The 19,180-nt window shown below is 46.0% G+C and overlaps 5 protein-coding genes across 5 annotated transcripts; 3 read left to right on the top strand and 2 right to left on the bottom strand.

Annotated features, from left to right (window-relative positions):
* Positions 1-1,289: 1,289 nt before the first annotated feature.
* Positions 1,290-1,762, top strand: F9C07_2280954 (uncharacterized protein; the record flags this gene model as incomplete). Its single annotated transcript, XM_071510471.1, has 2 exons — positions 1,290-1,426; positions 1,686-1,762. 2 exons carry the CDS (start codon positions 1,290-1,292, stop codon positions 1,747-1,749), a joined length of 201 nt encoding a protein of 66 aa, XP_071367006.1. The 3' UTR covers positions 1,750-1,762.
* Positions 1,763-4,709: 2,947 nt separating this feature from the next.
* F9C07_5793 (uncharacterized protein) lies at positions 4,710-5,417 on the top strand (the record flags this gene model as incomplete). The annotated part of the gene is made up of 1 exon (XM_071511396.1): positions 4,710-5,417. The coding sequence occupies one exon, from the start codon at positions 4,710-4,712 to the stop codon at positions 5,415-5,417; it is 708 nt and encodes a 235-aa protein (XP_071367007.1).
* A 1,296-nt stretch (positions 5,418-6,713) lies between these two features.
* Positions 6,714-6,984, top strand: F9C07_5794 (uncharacterized protein; the record flags this gene model as incomplete). Its single annotated transcript, XM_041287211.2, has 2 exons — positions 6,714-6,727; positions 6,792-6,984. 2 exons carry the CDS (start codon positions 6,714-6,716, stop codon positions 6,982-6,984), a joined length of 207 nt encoding a protein of 68 aa, XP_041150343.2.
* Positions 6,985-7,998: 1,014 nt separating this feature from the next.
* F9C07_2280957 (PhoG like DNA-binding family protein) lies at positions 7,999-15,042 on the bottom strand. Its single transcript, XM_071510472.1, has 6 exons — positions 13,599-15,042; positions 12,797-13,025; positions 12,243-12,292; positions 12,087-12,183; positions 8,772-12,018; positions 7,999-8,709 (listed from the first exon to the last, which is right to left on the bottom strand). The coding sequence occupies exons 1-5, from the start codon at positions 13,606-13,608 to the stop codon at positions 10,395-10,397; spliced, it is 2,010 nt and encodes a 669-aa protein (XP_071367008.1). The 5' UTR covers positions 13,609-15,042; the 3' UTR covers positions 7,999-8,709; positions 8,772-10,394.
* Positions 15,043-18,631: 3,589 nt separating this feature from the next.
* Positions 18,632-19,081, bottom strand: F9C07_5797 (uncharacterized protein; the record flags this gene model as incomplete). Its single annotated transcript, XM_071511397.1, has 1 exon — positions 18,632-19,081. One exon carries the CDS (start codon positions 19,079-19,081, stop codon positions 18,632-18,634), a length of 450 nt encoding a protein of 149 aa, XP_071367009.1.
* Positions 19,082-19,180: the final 99 nt, after the last annotated feature.

Here is a 19,180-nt window from a genome sequence, read left to right on the forward strand (position 1 = left end):
AAATGACCATCTACTCATATACAGATAGTGACCTGGAAACTAGAACGCCACCTGCACTGGTTCGATGGCTCAGCTAAGCTATGTACAGATGATCAACCAGCGCTAAGGGAGTTCTTTCAAATAGACTCCCCGCAGAACATAGCAAACGGGCTCGGAGCCTCGACATGATCCCTGGGGTTGTTAAATGCGTATTTAAGAGTTGACGAGGACACCCGATCTTATTCCTGGGGCCATCCGGCCTATGCTTTTTTGCTGGAGGTCATGAAGCGATCTAGAAAATGGGCAGACCTCATAACCAAGCAAGGACGAGCGCTTCTAAAGTTGATTGAGGTTAGGAATTTTGAATTACAAACAGCGGACAGTCGCAGACCTCTGCATGGAAATCGCATTGTACACTGGCCACTGCCGGCAGATCTGTTTAAAGTGAGCGAGTATGCCTGGGGAAAGCTAGACCCCTGGCCAAGCGATTCAAGTGACCTTCCACGTTTTACCTTTCCAGCGGTTTCGCTCGAAGTCCGTTATGCATTCGCCGTGGCACGATATAAGAGTTGGATGGTCAACAAACCAAAATCGCTGAGCTCGTCGTGTGCCGTAGCCGGCTTTGAAAGCAGGGAGCCGTGTACTGACCAAGGTCCTGTTACGCTGGCCTAGACTCCGCTATCTGTGACGGTCGCACGCTATCAATGGGGCCCTGTAGTTGCACACTTTCTGAAAGCTATACATCAAGGATCCATGAATGAACCGGCACTGTTCTGCAAAGACGCGGTAAAACTTTCGCTCGCCCATGAGGAACTCTATCGGACGTGCGAAAATCCCGCTGCGTTGGAGGTTGCATGCCGTTCATCTTCGAGGAAATGGAACGAGGCATACATGATTATCGATGTTAAGCCCTTAAATGCAGAATCTGGGATAGAAAAGACACTACGGCAGATAACGCTGGAAATAGTGGCATAGATCTCTCATAGGATCCCCTCAGGCGATACTACCTTTCAGTATATCCCAGTATTGTTTACCATGCATTCATAAAATCTTTATAGGCCATTTTTCTGACAGCCTAGCAGGTACTACATGATATCCCAGCATCATGCCGATGTTTTCCTGACTGTGGTCGAGTTTGATGATCGCTACATAGCGTAGCTTCAGGAAGAACGGGAAGATATACCAATCGAAGTCCTGACAGTATGCAGGATATTGTAATCATGATTGGCCACAGAGGCATGGAAAAAGAGCAAGCCTGCAATGGTCTGCAGTTCATTGACTTGAGAGTGGGTAAGTAGAATATACATACTATGCGTCACATTGACAACGCCCACCGAAGTGACTGCCATCGGTACATTTCTTCATTAGTTGGAGGAGAAAAACAAGGATGGGAATATCTTATCCGTGCCACAAATAGGTCTTTTGGTGATTTACGCCGTGGCGAAATGTTAGTGCGCCATATACTAAGCATTAAAGGGTATTATTCTATGATATTTCTAGAGCTATACTAATCAGTTCGGGCATGGTAAGATAGTGAAAACTATCCAGTTTACCAGGAAGTTGCGGAACGAAATTATGGCCAGAAAGGTAGCGGGCTACAAAAGCGTTTGAACTAATATCCTCATCAGAAATTGACTATAGGTCACCCCGAGCTATAAGCTCCTTGTAGGGGTGCATTGTGCCATTGGCCTCAATCTCCACCGCAGCTGGGCCCTTGAGGTGCAGATGGAGGATGAGATACAGCGTGCAGAGACGGAGGGCACGGGTTAGGGTCGATAACGTCTTAGACTTACCTTCAAGTCTGTTATTCGAAGTCTAAAGTGATGATTGCATTCGTGTAACACAAAATGGTATGTATATGATAGGACAGTCATAGCTCGGGGAGAAATATTCACGGGTGGTATATACGCCCCATATAGACACGCCGGTACAAGACCACTGAAAGCTGGTCCACAGGATCTGGGACCCGTGATGCTCAATCGATGGCCACGTCCCCATACCAAACTTACAGACACCTGGTGTGTTTTAGCGATACTTGGAAGACTTCGGGGACCCGCTTGGAAGAAGTAAATATGCCGGTATTCTGTCGTTGACGGCAGATAATTGTGTTCAACTAAGAGATCGAGCAACGGATATCTCCAGTGCTCAGACCGAAGGACTGAATTAAAAGAATGATGCCTCTAAACAAGTCGATGACTATACCCCAGAACATGTTGTAGTCAGGCGAGCATGGAGACGCATGGATGCTATTCTTAGGGAGAGCATTGATGAATTCGGTTACACACTCTAGGACCCAGAGTAGTTTTTTGTATCTACAGATCTACAGTTTTTCATTGAATTCGAACTCAAGGACCGCAGGCACCGGAAAATACTAGGTAAGAGAGGCATTGCTAAGATGAGAGGTCATCATCTCTAGGATATACAAATAATATCAGGTGACTAAGGGGGTAATTGTCCTTGCCGCTATTTGAGGCCATAGCGCCCTATCTTTCTTGGATCTTCTCCCAGGCATACGCGGCGAGCTAGAGAAACTGCGTGATCTATACCTTTTGACGAAGGGGGGAGATTCTCCACATTTGCTTAACGAGCTTATGGCGCAAACAGAACATGAAATAGACTATGATCAATGTCAGATTTATCAATATCTCCTCAGATACATCCTTGTCAACTGGAACGATCATCTCCAGGCTCAACCTCTATTCGACAGCGAACGCTAATGGTATCCTCATCAGGCCACTACCCAATATAAAAGCTCTTCTTTACCCCTGCAATTCGGCCAAGGACTATTGCTAGAATATCCCCTCATGAAGGTCTGGCTGAAACGTCTTGCGGCAAGCGGTCCTGACCGGTTCGAGGAGTATTTCGGCGTCAGATATAGATTCTTCATCGATCATAGGGACGCTACTAATTGTCAATATAGATGAGCCTTACAGTCGTTCTACCACTCCCATGTCAACCCTGAGCTGAAGGCGCGAGCCATTTTACTTTGCAACGATTTGTTGATTCACAAGTTGTAGAAGCTATCTGATACACCTCTCCCCATGTCCTCATTCACATTATAACTCGTACACTTGCATAGCCAATCCAGAAGGACAAGTCCATGGTCAACCCTGAAATTGCAAAGGCCTCATAATCCATGGAACATTTGGTGTATGTCTCCGAGCTTCCCTGTTGCGCATAAGAGACGTTGTCTGACTATTGGCGTTGAGAAACTGGGCAGGTATGCCTTGAGGATGCCCCTTTGCCGCTTTGAACGACGCGTGTTGACACAGATAGTTCTACTAATATGGCGAAATTTTGAGACCGATATACGCAGAGCATTAATGCATCTAGAAGAGTGGTACATCGACCTCGATCCGACAGCACGCAGCGATTGCCGATAAGACAAACTTGAAACCTGGCCCTTACCACGGTTGCTTGCGGCAGAGATTGAGACACAATTTATGCGACCATGGATTAGTACTATTATACAGAGTTACCATCTTTATTACTGAATGCACTATTTCCTCATACTATGCTCTATCATACAGATTCACTCTTTACCACTTAACGTGATTGTCGTCGCTGGCCACACTTTCTCATCACTAGACGAACCTTTTTCTCAATGAAGCCTTCAACGCATATTCATTTGATCGTGAGAACTAAAAAAGACCGGAAGAGGAAGACAAGCTCGATCATCTCGCTGGCGGTTGCTACTTGAGAAACTGATAGTGGACAGACCGGCCGAGGACCATTTTTGGCCCAAGCCAGTTAAGTTTCTCTCTGCTTGTTTGGCCACAATGATCACCTGTAATCGGATCAAATATACTGGATATAGCTAGTTTTATAGAACATTTATCTAGTCGTTAACTTTTTGATTGCCAGAATGTATCCAAGTGGTCCAAATAATATAATCTAAGTTAAAGTGGCTATCAAGATCCGAGGAATATCCAAGGATACACAGCTCGCTACTCGACGTAGCAAATCTTAGTTGATCTTAGTGTACGCGTGGTTCGTTAACTATCCCCTAGACACTAATTGGCTAACTTTGTTTATCTTCACAGATTCTGGATGTGTCTGATACCTGAGCTTTTACCCCAGGCAAGCAGCTCAAGTCATTTTGTGGCTCGAATGCTCTGGAATAAGCAAATAGTGTCAGGAATGATATCAATGCATCAGATAACATACGGTTAGCATGAGACCGAACGAGTATGGAATCCTTTACCGTCGAAATACATGGAGGTCGGTATACTGTTACCTTTGTGACAATTATAGAAATGTATCAGGAATCAATGAACCTGGAACAATGATAACTTCATACAGACAAAACCACAATCATTGTGTATAGACATTGAGCCCTAACAGTAGGGTTTCAGAATATCATTGTCTACATTGCATGTATGTTTTGTCTGATAGTTGAGACACATAGATTATACACATATCAAGGACGATATAATGACCGATATACTGAAGCATTCATATATAGATATATGTATGAAAGGCCCGGGATTGCAATGAATCATGCATCTGATGCCCCTTCTTTCTATTCTATTTTCATCTCTATCTATCAAATCCTATCCTTATCCTCGGTTCTTCCCATATATCCCCAAAACACAGCTCTACAACCATCCATTCCTAGACCCAGTAATGCACCCCCCAAGCCCCTAATCACGCAAAATCCCAAAAGTCCACACCAGATAAACCCCCTAGAGAAGAGAGCAAAGAGAAGAAGAGAAAAGAAAAAAAAAAGGATGCCCCCACACAAAATATTCCTCATCCCCGAAATCCTCGAACAGATCCTTCTCCGAACGCCCCCCCAAACCCTCCTAACCACCGCCCAACGTACCTCCCAAACCTGGCACAACCTAATAACAACCTCCCCCAGACTCCAAGAAACCCTCTTCTTCAAACCCCAACTCCAACCCCCGAACCCCAGAACCAAAACAACCAACCGCACCCTAAACCCCCTCCTCCCCCATAAGATCTGGCCACACCTCTTCCGCAAACGCCTCGCCTCCCAAACAACAACAACCACAAACTACGGCTACACCCTCCCCCCCGCAGACCCAGTAGAAGAAGAACTCTACCTCCGCCCAAACGCCAGCTGGCGCCGCATGCTCGTGCAACAGCCCCCAACCTCATCCATCAGCGTCTTCGTCATGCACCGTTCCTGGATTTCCTGCGACGAGGACATATCCCCCGTCCAGGTCTTCACGGCGGATGTGGAATTTCTGACGCTGGGACATCTGCATTGGTCGGCTTTTGTGGGGTGTTTGTTGCCGTTGGAGAGGGTAGCTTGCTTTTGGGATTTTGGGGATTATTATCAGGTTAAGGATGTGGAGTGGAGGAGGGAGATGGAGTTGGCGGTGGAGAGGTTTGGGGATGTGTGTGATTTGGTGGTTTTTTCGGGCGGGAATTGGGATCTTTGGGGGGTTTTGATGGGGGTTACTGGCTGTTGAGTTCTCTCTTTCTTTTTCTGTTGGTTTTGGGCTGATTTGATTCGGTTCTGGGGGTTGTTGGGGGTTACAAGGAAGGGTGAAGGGTGTGCTTGCGGTGGCTGTATAGGTGGTGGTAGGGCTTGGGGATGTGTTTATACTGAGTGGGTGTTTGGGGTTGTGGTTGTCTTGTTTAACTGGGTGTGTTAGATGTATATATTCTTTTGAATTTGGTGGATTTAGGGTTATGTGGATTGCCGTGGTACTTGTATAGGTATTATTATTGTAGTGTTGGAATAGTGTGTGGAAGAGTCTGTATGTTGACATTCTTAGGGTTTCTAGTTCACTTTAGTTTGTATTCTTATATGTTGCTGGTGACTCCGTATGCATGGTCTACTTAACATGGTAATGTATAAAGAGCTAAGCTCTCTGTTGTTCATTTCATATTGAATGTTATCTGAAATTCGAGTAACTTGTATATCCATAGATTTGGCTATTGCAAGGATGGGAGAGCTTCCGACGAGTGCTGAGGAAAGTAGAGCAATTATCATGGATTAAAGAGCCACTATCAAAGCGTCTAAAGCTCATAGAGAACAGAGAAAGACATATGAGTAATAATCTCATGGTTCATTAGCAGGAAATCAGTCGACTACTCCATGCTTGGGTCCTATTGTCTAGTCCTGTACGGACTCCATCCGTATTGATCACTCGGGTGATGCCTAAGCAAAATGTACCAATATAGTCCTAAAGATTGTAGGCAGTCCCAATCAAATGGCACAGCCTGCGGCACAGTATCTCAATTGGTGGATTGGCCACATTTCAAAGGTGGTATACGTACTTCTCCTTCTAACGGGGCGGCCTATCACTAACTGAAACGAAGGTGTGGATACCGCTGAATCAGTGCTGATAGTGGAGGTATTTTTGACAGTATAGAGACAAGGTTCCAGACTTAACTGAGCCGACTAATCCATGGGTAGCTACGTAACTAGCCTGCAGATTTGGGTTCCTTACCCATCCCGGCCGGCTAAAGCGAAAAGTCTATTACGGACTGAGGTTATACTTGACCCTTGTATAGCACCAGGAGCCAACAAAGGTTGGCGGAGGACGGGGGACGGAGGACCGATGGCACGGGTGGGCAGAATCAAAAGCGGTGAGAAGGGACCCCCATCCAATCCGGCCTGAGGCAAGTGATCTCGTCTAAGCCAACCCTTCCAGGACTGGCGGCCTTTTATCGACGTGACCGTCGCTCGAAGAACAACGAGGAGGTCCTGCGAGTCGACACACCTCACCATCCACCCGGCAAATCAACAACTTACAGACATGTCCCTCTGGAGGTGTGTATATTCCCTTCCTGTGAGGACCTTTTTCCGAATTGGGTCTAACCCCCGCCGCTACTAGCTCCTACCGTTCTTTGTCGCCAAAAACAAGGGCCCTCTTCGGAGTCGGCGTGATGGCTTGGGCGTCGATTGGCCTCTGGGTTTTACCGGAAGTAGAAGGCGCCATGGGCATGGCTCCAACAAAGCAAGAGCAGGAAGAGTTGGATCGTAAGATGGCGATTCGGATCTCGCGGGTGGATAAGGATGGTCACTGAAGAAGGGTCTTAGTGTGATGGCGGAGGGGGCTTAGAGTTTATTTGCAGTCGGCCTCTTCTTCTCTGACGAATGCCTAGATTGTTGTCGGCCGAGTCAACTTCATCGTGTGACCGTGGGATCAAGTCAAAGCTCCGGAACAGTCGGCGGGAGCAGACGCCCATTGGGAATGGAAATGACGGGAAGTCAGCAACGGCCGGACGCAAGGAGGGGCGAAGAGAAGGTTGGGTAAATACAAAAGAAGAAGGACTTTTAGGATACTCAAGCAAGGCGCCTCTATACCGTACCTCTTGTTCATCGCGTGTTGTGGGCTGTCAGAAGTTTGTTTGGCGCAACACAACATCCGGCGACCGTTTCGTGAAACCGAGATACAATGCATGGAATGTTGGGGTGAGAACAAAGAGGCGGGCTGGCAAGACGGGGAGGCCGTAGTATAGCTGGACACTGGCTCAGATCGTACGAATGGAATCCATGTAAATTAGAAACTCAACAAGGATGTAAAGACTCAACAAAGTTTCGGAGGAATCGTTATCCGCTAAGGAATCTCCTTGGCAGCGAGACCAGTGATGAAAGGGAGCCGTTGACTTGAATAGCAAATCTTCCACGAGAGAGGCGCGCACGGTCGTCCGAGTCTCGTACATTTCAAGGATTTTAGGCTTAAACAACCTGGTCCGTGTTTTCGGGCTCTGGAAAGGCTGGGGTCTGATCCCGACACTAGAGCCATCCAGTCATCCACACAAAAGACCCTGGGGCCTTCCAGCCTTGTGATGCTTAGCTATTGGCTCCTGGATGGCATGCGCCATGTTGAAGAGCCCAGCCGGGCAAGAACACCCTGAACACATCAATGGAACTTCGGACATGCGTCGTATGTAGTCTGTACCCGGTAGGGGAGGGTTTCAGGGGTCCTGATAAGCCAAGGCCAACCGTTACTCATAGAGAAGGAAAGATGAGGACGTTAGTGAGGTTTAGTGTCATGGAGTCCTCGCAGATTGGATGCAACGTTGCACAACCATCCACTTTTTTTTTTTTTTTTTTTTTTTTTTTTTTTTTTCAAAACAGAAACACGCGCCTTGTTGGTTGCTTCTTCCGCCTTCCAAAACAGCTATTTTCGTCCCGCAGTGAGTCAATCTCCTATGGCTTGCAAAGTTGTCCACGGCCCATCTATCACACGCATACTTTCATCTCTCTCTCCGCCGGGTCGACCCCTTGTACGACGTGCATAAACGGGCCACCTTGGAGGGAGGGTTATTGCATGAAGACTGCCTGGAATTACTAGTGACCGAATCACCTATTGGTATCTGTGCGCTTGGTAATCTTTGGGGACTGGGGATCCCGTTCTGACTGGCTTATAGATTGACCGATGGGTCAATTTATGAGAGATGAGATGAGCATGTCCTGCACATCTCACTGGCGCGGAGGTTATCCACGTCTGGAGCTCTGCTGGGGGTTATGAGACCAAAGGTCACTCCAGTAAAGACCGAAAATAGAAGCGAGGAAAAGAGAAATGCAGTAACCATGCATGCACAGAGACAGTGGAAACAGCGTACCGAAAACAGAAATGGAGCCATGGATGGTCCACACCAGACGATCGACTGGAATGGTCGGAACGTGCCGAAGTGTCTGCCAAGTGGAGTTGGAGTCCAGCGATCTAAACTCATTCGGGCAGTAGCCAGGGCTTCCCATTCCGTCAGGGCTGTTGATCCTTCGTGCGAAAACTATCTGCATTGGTATGTCCTCTACTGTATGTTAGGTCGATCCTTATGAGCCCACTGACGATCATCTCCGTTAGTCTCATCTTCCTTTGACGTCGTTGGGCGGATCCCACCCTTTTTTTGGTGGCATAGTGCGGTGAGGGAGACTGATAAGGCGCATATTTTCAAGATCCCTAGTCCTGAACGAAAGGATGAATGAATAGGGTACCAGCAGGCAACCAACACCATCACCTCTTCATACATACGTTTATACATGACATGACAGGACAGGACGTGACAACAAAGGTGCGCAAAGACGAGAAGATAAAAAAAAAAGAAAAGAAAAGGAGGTGAAACCCCAACACCGCTTGATGCTGGCGACCGCCAACTTTGTCCGGCATAATTGTTTGGCATGTTTTTGCCTCTTTTACTGGTTTCTTTTTCTTTGTACGAAAGAAGAATATCAATAATACAAAAACAATACTAAATAACCAAAAGCCGTTTACTTCTCGTATTGGGTTAATTTGATAATCAGATGTGTTGTCATTCCATTCACATTTGACTTGGTTTTATTTTATCTAAATTTATTTGTATTTTATTGGTCTTCTCTGTCTTCACTTGCGCTTTTTGATGCTTTTGTCTCAATAAACTCGGATACTTCATTTTCTAGATAAATGCTTTGGGCTTTCAAGGGACTAACACGTAACCGCATCCTCTTCACCCTGTTTCCATGAGTAAACTTAACCACTGACAGCCGTGAACAATCTGGTTTTACGTGCAGTTGTCAAAAACCCTGACAGCGGACATGTCCTACTAGTTACTTGAAGCAAGGCAACATATCGGAGAGATGGCGTCCGCGAGAGCCAATGAGCATACGACCCAAACCACCAATTTAGGTTCGTGTTCTTTATCCTAACCTAATAATTAAATTCATGTTCCCGTTCAACCATCCCTGGTGCGCCGTCATGATTCTTCCCTTCGCCATTGGTTTCCGCCGACGGCTACGGCGGTATCTGCACAGCTTAACCATACTGTCGGTGACATTGACAAAGTCTCCTCGACGAAACATCTACACGTGAACTTTTGGATCACCCGTCCTCTCAGTCTTTCGCGGTACGTAGGACAGTATCAAGTAAATGAACCGGGTCCAGGACCGGTTCCAAATAAAAATGGTTCTCCCTAGGAAATAAAAGCGGGGGTGGGAGAAGATGGATAAGGCAATATTAGGTAGTAGGAAAGGGTGAATAAGTAGGAGAAGGACAGAAAAGGATTGACAAAGAATATGTAGATCTTACCAAATTAGAAGGAGGGGCAAAAGAGAAAAGTAAAAGTGAAAGAAACAGCGAGACAGACAAATCATTAGTTAGTTTCATGGAATTCAGATTGGGCAAATGAATCTCGGAATTAACTCAAGATGGTGGTCTATCTCGCTGGCCATGATCTGAAGCTTATCATCGAAAGTAAACAAAGAAACGGACCTCCAATTTTCGTCTCTTCCAGGCCATGACGCAAACACGACAACAATATCAAATGAATAGGAAAGGTCAGCTGGTGATGCATTAATCGTAAGGGAATTTTGGTTCAAGGATCTTAGTTTAAAGGTCCGGGAAAGATAATAATAATAAGAAGAAGAAGAAAAAGAACAAATAGACAGAAAGAATGACGTAGCAAAATAAATCGAAGGAAAATCAATGAAAGAAGTACCAAAGAGAGACACATGGCTAAGCGCATAAGCTCTGAGAGCCTTGAAATCGAGAGTGATGACTGCTATCATTGGAGCGTGCTGAGTAAATGGGGTCATAGCTGCTGCCAGTAGAGGGATGATGGTACATATGAGACGCCATTCTGGGCGGATGTTTTATGTAGTGCGGAGGCTCGCTTTGTCCGCTTGATATCATGGATACCATCGGATCGTATGGCTCATGAAAGGTTGTGCTGGGCTCTTCACTAGGCTTTGAGACAGGATCATACTCGTAAGGGCGCACTTGGTGGCGAAACTGACTTTCAGGTTTCCGGCCGTCCAGTATTCCATCGCTGGAGCCATGATACGAATCAATGCTTGACGTGCTTTTGATGGGATCCATTGGGTCCATGGAATCACCCAGAACGCCTATATCAAAGCCCGATGATGACGAAGAGGAGATGTGTGGGCTTCCACTTAATGGGGAATGGCCAGATGTTGCTATTTGGCTGTAGTCAGCCCGGCCATAGTGTGGACCGCCGCGCTGCGAAGAGTCGTACGACATGAGGGCCAAGTGAGACCGTGCAACTGCTCCGATGCTTGGATGTAGTACAGCCCCTCCACTGCCATCGCCTGAGCCACCGCTTCCCCCATCGGGCCCCATACTTGTCGAGCTGTCTCGACGGCCATCTTTGTAATGGCCCGGGGAGCGGCCGCGCACAACCATTGGATGCGACAGCTTCCGAGCAATCTTGATCCACTGGGACTCTGCTACTTCTGCGTAAAGGTCGACAACCAGGTTGTAGTACTGCTGCTGGGCTCGGCGCTTCCCGTTATTAGCCGTAGCCTTTTGAAACTGAATGCGCTCAAATGTATGCTGCGTTGGAGGTTGCGAAGGTTGTGGAGGACTGTTATATGAGCCGTTATAGTCGAGAGACATCCCTACTGATTGAGAGGCTAGACCAAATGTATGCTGACTGCCACCGGATCCCGACGAATGGCTAAGGACCAATGGTGGTGGCTGAGAGGGCTGTAAAATAACTTTACCCGGTTTCCTCTCCGACTGTTTATCCCGCTTTGGCGTGTGTTGAACTAGCTCGCGGACTTCGGTAAACTGTTGATTCACAATGGCTGATATTGACATGGCAAACTGTGAAACACGCTCGGTTCCTTGGTCATATTTGAGGTAAAGAGGCGCATGAGTCCATGGGTGCAGCGAGAAAGAACATGAGACAGAGAAGTAATTTCTCCGATAACAGGTCCACTTTTCATCAACCTGAAAGAACCCTTTATGTATCTTAGCCTGGATCTCTGTTTTAATGGTCTGATTGCCGCAGACGATTTGGTGTATAATATTAGTCTCGCCGAAAGGGGGAGCGTCTGTCATCGGTGGTGGCATGCGCTGGACCGGCTCCATCAGCATGTTCCCCGGTTGACCATATAACAGATTCTGAGAGGTTCGGTCTATAGTGCTTTCCAAAACCCGCGGAGTAGTCGTGTACTGTGACATTCTGGACATGTCACTAAGACTTGACAACGATGGAAATGTGCTCCGTTGGAGTGTGTATGTCCCATGATAACTGTCGTTTCTACCCAGAAGGCCCGCACCTCCAGATACTGTCGTACTCTGCGAATGCATAGGAGAAATACCGGTAGGTGGTTGACTTCTCGCCATTTCGTATCAATCAATGCTCATCAACAAGCTGCCAAAGAATGAGGGTGACTGGCTTACAGAGGGGGTACCCGATGATGTCTGAATTCTGGCATTCTATCGAATGGCAGCCCCGGCGAATGCGAGTAGATTGAACCCGATGCGGGAGAAAAGGTTTCTATAGAGGAAACCATCAGTCATATAACTTCGGTATGTGACCGGCTATAGATAACAAACCCGAGCAGGAGTCAGTAGGACTCATGAGAATTGTCGGAGATGTTGCAAAACTAGAAATATCACCTAGAGTTAGTAATCATGCATCTTCTCAGAGCTTGCCAAATAGACAGACAAGGAGAGATAGAGCTACGATAAAAACAAATTGCAAAAAGCGAAACAGAAGTGCATATAGCCAGCGCATCGCAAGAGGACACGACGCATATAAATCAGCCAGGAGTTAACTGTAGGAACATTTCGACATTCTATGACACAGCCCGAGGAGTAGCAGCAAAATGCATGCATGCATGTAGCACTCAAGCTAGAATAAAAAAAAGTAAAGAGTCACAAATAAAAATAAGTAATATCAAGGAAAGTAGAACAAGAATAGGAAAAAAAATTAAAATTATAACCATTATACATGACTGGTAAGGTTTGAAAAGAAAAGAAAAGAAACGAAAAACGTATCAAGGCATCGCCATTCAACACACCCAGAGAAGGGGGAATATGCTGTGACGAGTAAATGCAAGTGGACAAAGTGGAGCACAAAGGGCAGTCTGAATTAAAAGACAACTTACGGTACATCCTGCAGCGCAGACTGCTGTGTGTTGTATCTCAAACCGTTCGTCGCAGGTATCGAGACAGGTTGCGCCAAAGGATGTCCAACGGCACTGCCTCTGCGACTATGGTCCTCATCGTCCATAGGGAAGCTGATTGGACCAGAAAATGGGCGTTGACCACCGGTATAGTCACTATCGGTTGTAATCGGACCGTCCATTTGGAAAGAATTGTGCAGTAGAGTTGCTGCTGGTGAAGAGAAGCATGATCAGAACGATGGGGGAGCCACAATACAGATATACAAGAGAGCTGAAAGCGCCAGAGCAAAAGGAGAGCCAAAGTGAAAAAGGTACTGAAGGTAATCGGACAGTTGCCAGTCAGAATTGAAATAGGGTCTTCATCCTTGACGGCCAAGAAGACAACCGTCCTTGATGTCATATCAATACAGGGAAATGAAGAAATACCAGGATTGTGTAACAGAGCAAATTCCCTGAAAATACCAACGAGACGGGAAAATTAACGTTCATGTAGATCGCTCGTCATAAGCAATCCATTGGGGGGGGTCACGGGTGCAGGGGAGGAGATCCGATGTTGGAGAGCGAGAGAGCGAGAGAGGAAAAATAATAATTCAAAGAAAAAAAAAAACAATAATAAAATAAAATAGAAATAAAATCAGAGAAAGGGGGAAAAGAAAACCGAAAAAAAAAAATACAATACCATCAGAAGAAATACCAGAAAATGATATCAAAAAAATAATAATAACAAATTCCAAATAAAATAAAACCGAGTAATAATCATAGTAGTAGTAGTAGTAATACTTACAATGATTCATTGGCAAGCCCACCGAAGATAATCTCAGTGAAGATGGGGTTGGGATCTTAGGACAACTTGAAGGTTCCTTAAGACCAGCCCAAGTTGAGCGAGCGCTAGAGTGACGCCCAAGGAGCACTAGGCTTCTGATGGCGCTGAACAGGGGTATATTAGAGTGAAAACGGTGTCAGGGAATATGGCAGAACAATCTGCTCATTGGATTTAGAACCCTGCGGCTCGAGAAAAAAACCAAACAACGAAAAGAACAAAAAAAGAAAAGTAGTTGCCGCTCCTATTCGGCGTTAATTTCTCCTTCAAGCTTGTTAGCAAAGTAGCGTGGCTTTAAAACATTGTCAACGTCTTTGAACAGGACGCTCAAGGCAAGCTAATGGGCGTTGGAGAATATGGACCTTTCCGGAGAGATCCCAGTAGGTAGGAAGGTACCGTCAAACAAAGAAGTTGGCTGGCAATCGCAAGCCGTGAACGGATTCAAACGTTGGATCAAGGAAAAAGTAGAGGATATGGACGTCAAAAGCAATAGTGGTCGGAGGTTTTTGAGGGCTAGTTTAGAAGTAGGCCAAACCAAAGAAGGAAAACTGGACGAAAAAAAAGAAAACATGGCACGTTCCATCAGCGAGACTCTGCTTCAGGGCATCATTGCATTTCACTGCCCACAGATATAGACAGATGCGATCATTTGCACTCTGAAGGCCGCAAAGGAGAAATGCGATGAGAGCAATACAGGCACGTTGCTGTACATACACCAGCGTACTGTACAGCCTGTAAAATAAAGTAGGTATAGAAACGTGTTTATAACAAAGGGAAGGGAAAATCAGACGAGTCCACACATGGGGTAAGCATCGGATCTACACAATGAGATCTGAAGAACCTGGCCACATGTTTCATTCTTTTTTTGGTGAACATTTTATTTTTCCATTTGAGGGAACTGGTCTGAAAAAGCAATTGGAAAAGACACTGTGGAAAACAGGTAGAGCAGATGTTGGGCAAGATGAATTGCTAAAGAAAGACGCATACCTGAATCGAATGAACTGGGCGGTATTCAGTCAACGGTGTAGTGTCTTGCATTTATTGCTGCAGAATATGACTCCAGGCTGCACGGCTATATGTAAAGTGATTGCCCGCAAACGATCGACTATCAAACTGATAATCGTCAGTCTTTGTTTCTGCTTCCCTTGCCTAGATAATCGTCCCAAAGGCTTGATGAAAGGGGTTTGTTGTTGGCTCTAGTAGTTCCAGCTTCCTCTATCACAGGGAACACTGATGACTGAGAATGAGAAATGTTGGACCGATGATCGAGGGATCTGTCGGATTGATATTCGTTCGCAAATACCGAATGGAACACTTCGCTCAAGTCAAGTTGGCCCTTTTCTTTTTTCTTTTTTCCTTTTTCTTTTTCTCCTTTTTTATTTTTATTTTTCTCTTCCTTTTCTTTTACCCACACCCACGCCTGCTTTCTCCGTTTCTAGCCCGACCTCCTTTACGTCCAATGTATGACCCTTGTAGGTATGCGGCGAAATTGTCTGCAGAACGGCGTTGCGCACAAGCCCTGATAGCTCCTAGTTACCAAATTAAGCTTGAAGATGAATACCACTTTTGCCACGAGTTTGTTGTGCAATTCGGGACCATGTCAGGGCCCAAAAAAATAAATTAATTAATTAATTAATTAAAAAAAAAGGCGAAAGACGTAACAACCACAAACTAAAACTAAACAAAACCGTAAAACGAGAGATTTTCGTTGCATCTGTATTTATGCAACGGATATTCCATGTAAGAAAAAAATAGAGATAAAGGTAAAGAAAAGGTCACATAACAATAACACTACAATGGGTGACAGTAGAAAGGGTCCAAGTGTAATGAGAACTGGATCATTTGGGGGCCTTTTGTTTCTTCATTTTTCTTTTTGACCCTCTGTTAGCTTCCCTGGAATAAAATGAAGCATGAGAGCCGTCGTGGAGAATATTGTTGCATCAGCCGAAATAGCGCGAAAGGGCACTGGACCCTGTCAGAGCGTTGGAGAAACACAGCATTGGCCAATTTCGATGTTACAACCCCTCAATATCCAACTCCAGACACTATCAAAGCTGCACAAACTTTGAGTAGTTCCGAGGGAAAAATGGAACTCCAGCGTTGGCATGATTCAGCTGGACGCTAGTCGGCCGGCCGAACAGTTCTAACCAGACCACTGCCGGTAAAGTCAGCTGTTCTAGCGTGAACACCCGGTCAACGGCAAAGTGCAGCAAGCAAATTAAGATGGCGCTAGAAATGATTAGTAGCGACGATCATGGCCCCGGAACTCCCGTGCAGACCCCAGTCGCATGACGGAGGCTGTCGACACTACTGAGCTTAGGCAGCCGCAGAAAGCCACGGCGATGGGCCATACCAACCAACCATGACAGAGGTACTAAAATGCGTCAGTAAAATTCTGGTATAAGGGAGGCAGGGGGCTGGTGGACCCATTAAGAGGATCCATGTTCTAGACATGACGCCTCCTTGGGGCCGTTCCAAAGAACTTTCGGGTGCTCGAGGCACGAGCACCAACTCCTGCATGAATGAGAGATCAGGCGATCGACGGTTTCCAACCAACAGTTGGGAAAATAAAAATATCTTTTTTTATTAATTTCCATTTATTTATTTATTTATTTTTTACCTTTTCAACTCTTCCCCTAAGGACATGGACTTGTCGGTCGCTCACCGACACCGGCGCCGGAGAGCCGATTGAATCATGCAGGCTGCATGGGTACATATGTGGAATACCTACTTACTGGTTGGTCGGTAGGTTCCATAGTATGTACCTCTTGGAAGGTACATCCATAATACCAGATGCCGTTCACCAGGATGCTATATTCGGTAAGTTATTGGAACTAATGGATCAAACCACGCATCGGGGTTGATCACCCTCTCTCACTCTCTTGTTCCTTTGCCCCCTCCCCCACAATGTCCACTCTAATATCTGTGCCATGGGAGAGGTAATGAGACATCTATCGGAGGAGTCCGAATTAGTAAGAGATTCTGTAGCTAGTTGTGGAGAGACGCGTTTCCCGTACACAGCATAGTTTCCAGAATTGAGCTTTGGGCCCCACAAACCGGGGAGGAGTGAGACCAACACAAAGAAGTCCCATTTGAATCTCAGATTAGCGTCATCCTGTCAATTATTACTATGATTATGAGCTCTTTTCAGGTTCTTTTCATTTCACTCATTTCTTTCTTTCTTCTTCTTCTTCTTTTTTTTTTTCTTTCACGATTTCTTCTTATCTCGTTTGGAGATCGTCTTGGGGCGGATCCGGTCATCCAGCCATGCAGGAAGCTAGTTGGTCCAAATGCGATATGCATGGCGCTGAAAAAGGAGTCCAGGCAGGACCATTGGCCGAAGGTCCCTGCTAAGATCCATCCAGGACTGGGGACCAAGAAAACTTGAACTTAGCAAATCGAGAGTGCCTAATGGAGGGGTGTTAATGTCGTGCAGGATGTTTTGTGTGCGCGGGATGCGGCGCAAATCCCAGAGCAACCTCGTACAGGGGTCTCGGAGATGGTGGCGGTGGGGAGGTTGCATTTCAGGTCACCGATAGCCAATAAGCATGGACTCTAACGAAGAGAAAAAGAAAAAGAAAAAAAAAAAAAACAAATACATAGTGATGCATATGGAATGAATTCATAGGATAGGAAAAGATGTAAGCGCGTGTAGATTGACTAATCTGAGAAAATGTGGTTAGAAGGAGAAACATAGCCAGTCCACATGCACGGTGATGATTGCATTTGCAGTGATTTGTTTTGAAATTCGATGTTCTTTTTTAATTTGCTTAGTTTTTTTGCTTATGTTTTCCCACTCACCTTGTATGTTTCCCGTCACCCATGCAGTCACCATGCCGGGAACTGGTAGATTACCTCCTGTACGGAGGAGTTGTAGTAGTAGTGTTCAATGTTGATCCCAACACAAAGGAACCACTTTGGCGCTAACCTTGGAAAGGCTACAACCCCATGGGACTACTCTGGCACGTGCACCATGCCTAACCCGAAGGAGGATAGTGCATGATACCTAAGTACTACACCTGTGTACTTCCATTTCCCCCAAATCCCTTCCATCCGAAACTAAAATGTTTTTGGCCTTCTTTCACCCAACTACGTGCTAACTAAATCTTGAACAATGAAAGGAATCATTGACTAACTAATCCACACCTCCCGTCGCTCTTAACTTGATTTTACCCCTTCTTAAATCCTTCCATTATATAATATTTTCCATTTACAGGCATCGCTCTGTGGATGATTTGAATCGTCTTTCTATTTTTGTCCGATGGGACTACACTGACCCATGTTCCTGGATCCAACTGATTCTCCTCAGTCTTATGTAACCCATTCTTGAAATTGATGAGAGGACAGGGATTCTAAATCCGTCCTTGATTGTAAAAAGAAGGTTAATCGTTTAATACCCTCAGCTCTTATTGACTGACTAACGTTCTACCATCAAGGTTCACTTCTTTTTGATCATGATTTATGATTATTGTGTTTTAATATATATCATATTAAATTATTACGGTGATCATGTTTGCCCTCCCCGTCTCTTTCTCCCCGTCGTCTTTTCTCGAATGTGCGCTTGCTGTCGCTGGACGAGCGAGTTATCGACTTCATCTCCATAGCCAGTTAAGGTTTTGATCGTTCTAGGCCAAACTTTGACCCTCCATTAGACTCCTACTCATGTGGGAAAAGTTTGCAATACGTTGCCAGCCTTGGCTTCGGGTCTACTACTACCGATCATACTAGTTCAACCATCCAATCCAGTTAGAATCCACCCGTATAAGAGTGGATACAACGTTCTCAACCATGCTCTTGCCAGATCCAGCTTAGTGGCCGGTACTAGACCGGTACCTTTTCTTGAAATGTTCCTGTACAACCGCAATTTTTTTTAATTTACCTTGACCAGCCCTGACGGAGAGTGAGATACTACTAATGTACTGACCTGCAGCTGGCCGGTGGAAACTCTGGCTCCATTGCGAGAGCAAATCTTGTCCCTCCCACGAGTCAGCGTCGAGCTAACGGAATCGCGCGAGTCCAGACCATTCGGGCATTATTTCCGGGCTTCCCTGCAGTCTCCACGCTTGAGAAGAAACCCATTGACGGACGGTGATTCTGGAGCTTGAACTTTCTACCGTCATTGCGATCTTCACGCTTTCTTTGGTCCTCAACCTTGAATTTGACTGGTCTTGGCAATTGGTCCCCAGCACATCGATGGTGGCCCCGGATACCAAACTTGTCAGCTCATCGCGCTCTCTCGAGCCAGATACGTCCTGCCTGTGCCCTCGACTAGCCTGTTGTCTCCACCGTCCGCCCCAGCGGGATACCGTGGTAACCGATGAGCGGGTATAGTAGAATTCTTGGCTATATTCACGGAGGCTTTGGCGATGGCGATGATCGACGTGGACTTTGGGTGTTGATTTGAAATTGTAGTCTACTACCATTGCAACCCTACTCCCGAGACCCATGAACGTTTAGTGGAGACTTATGCTCCGAATCATGCGTCCGTCACTGACCGTAAGGCCAGACTGTCAGGTTAGAAGCAATCCTGCCTCTCGCCCCGGATC

This window comes from Aspergillus flavus, chromosome 7 (assembly GCF_009017415.1).
Source record: "Aspergillus flavus chromosome 7, complete sequence".
In the NCBI taxonomy this organism is placed as follows: Eukaryota; Fungi; Ascomycota; class Eurotiomycetes; order Eurotiales; family Aspergillaceae; genus Aspergillus; species Aspergillus flavus.

Excerpts from the sequence above, each read along its gene's own strand:
- F9C07_2280957 (XM_071510472.1), bottom strand. Across the intron at positions 12,293-12,796 it reads TCTGCGCTGCAGGATGTACC|TTTTGCAACATCTCCGACAA; the intron begins GTAAGTTGTCTT and ends TGATATTTCTAG. Across the intron at positions 12,184-12,242 it reads TCCTACTGACTCCTGCTCGG|AAACCTTTTCTCCCGCATCG; the intron begins GTTTGTTATCTA and ends TTTCCTCTATAG.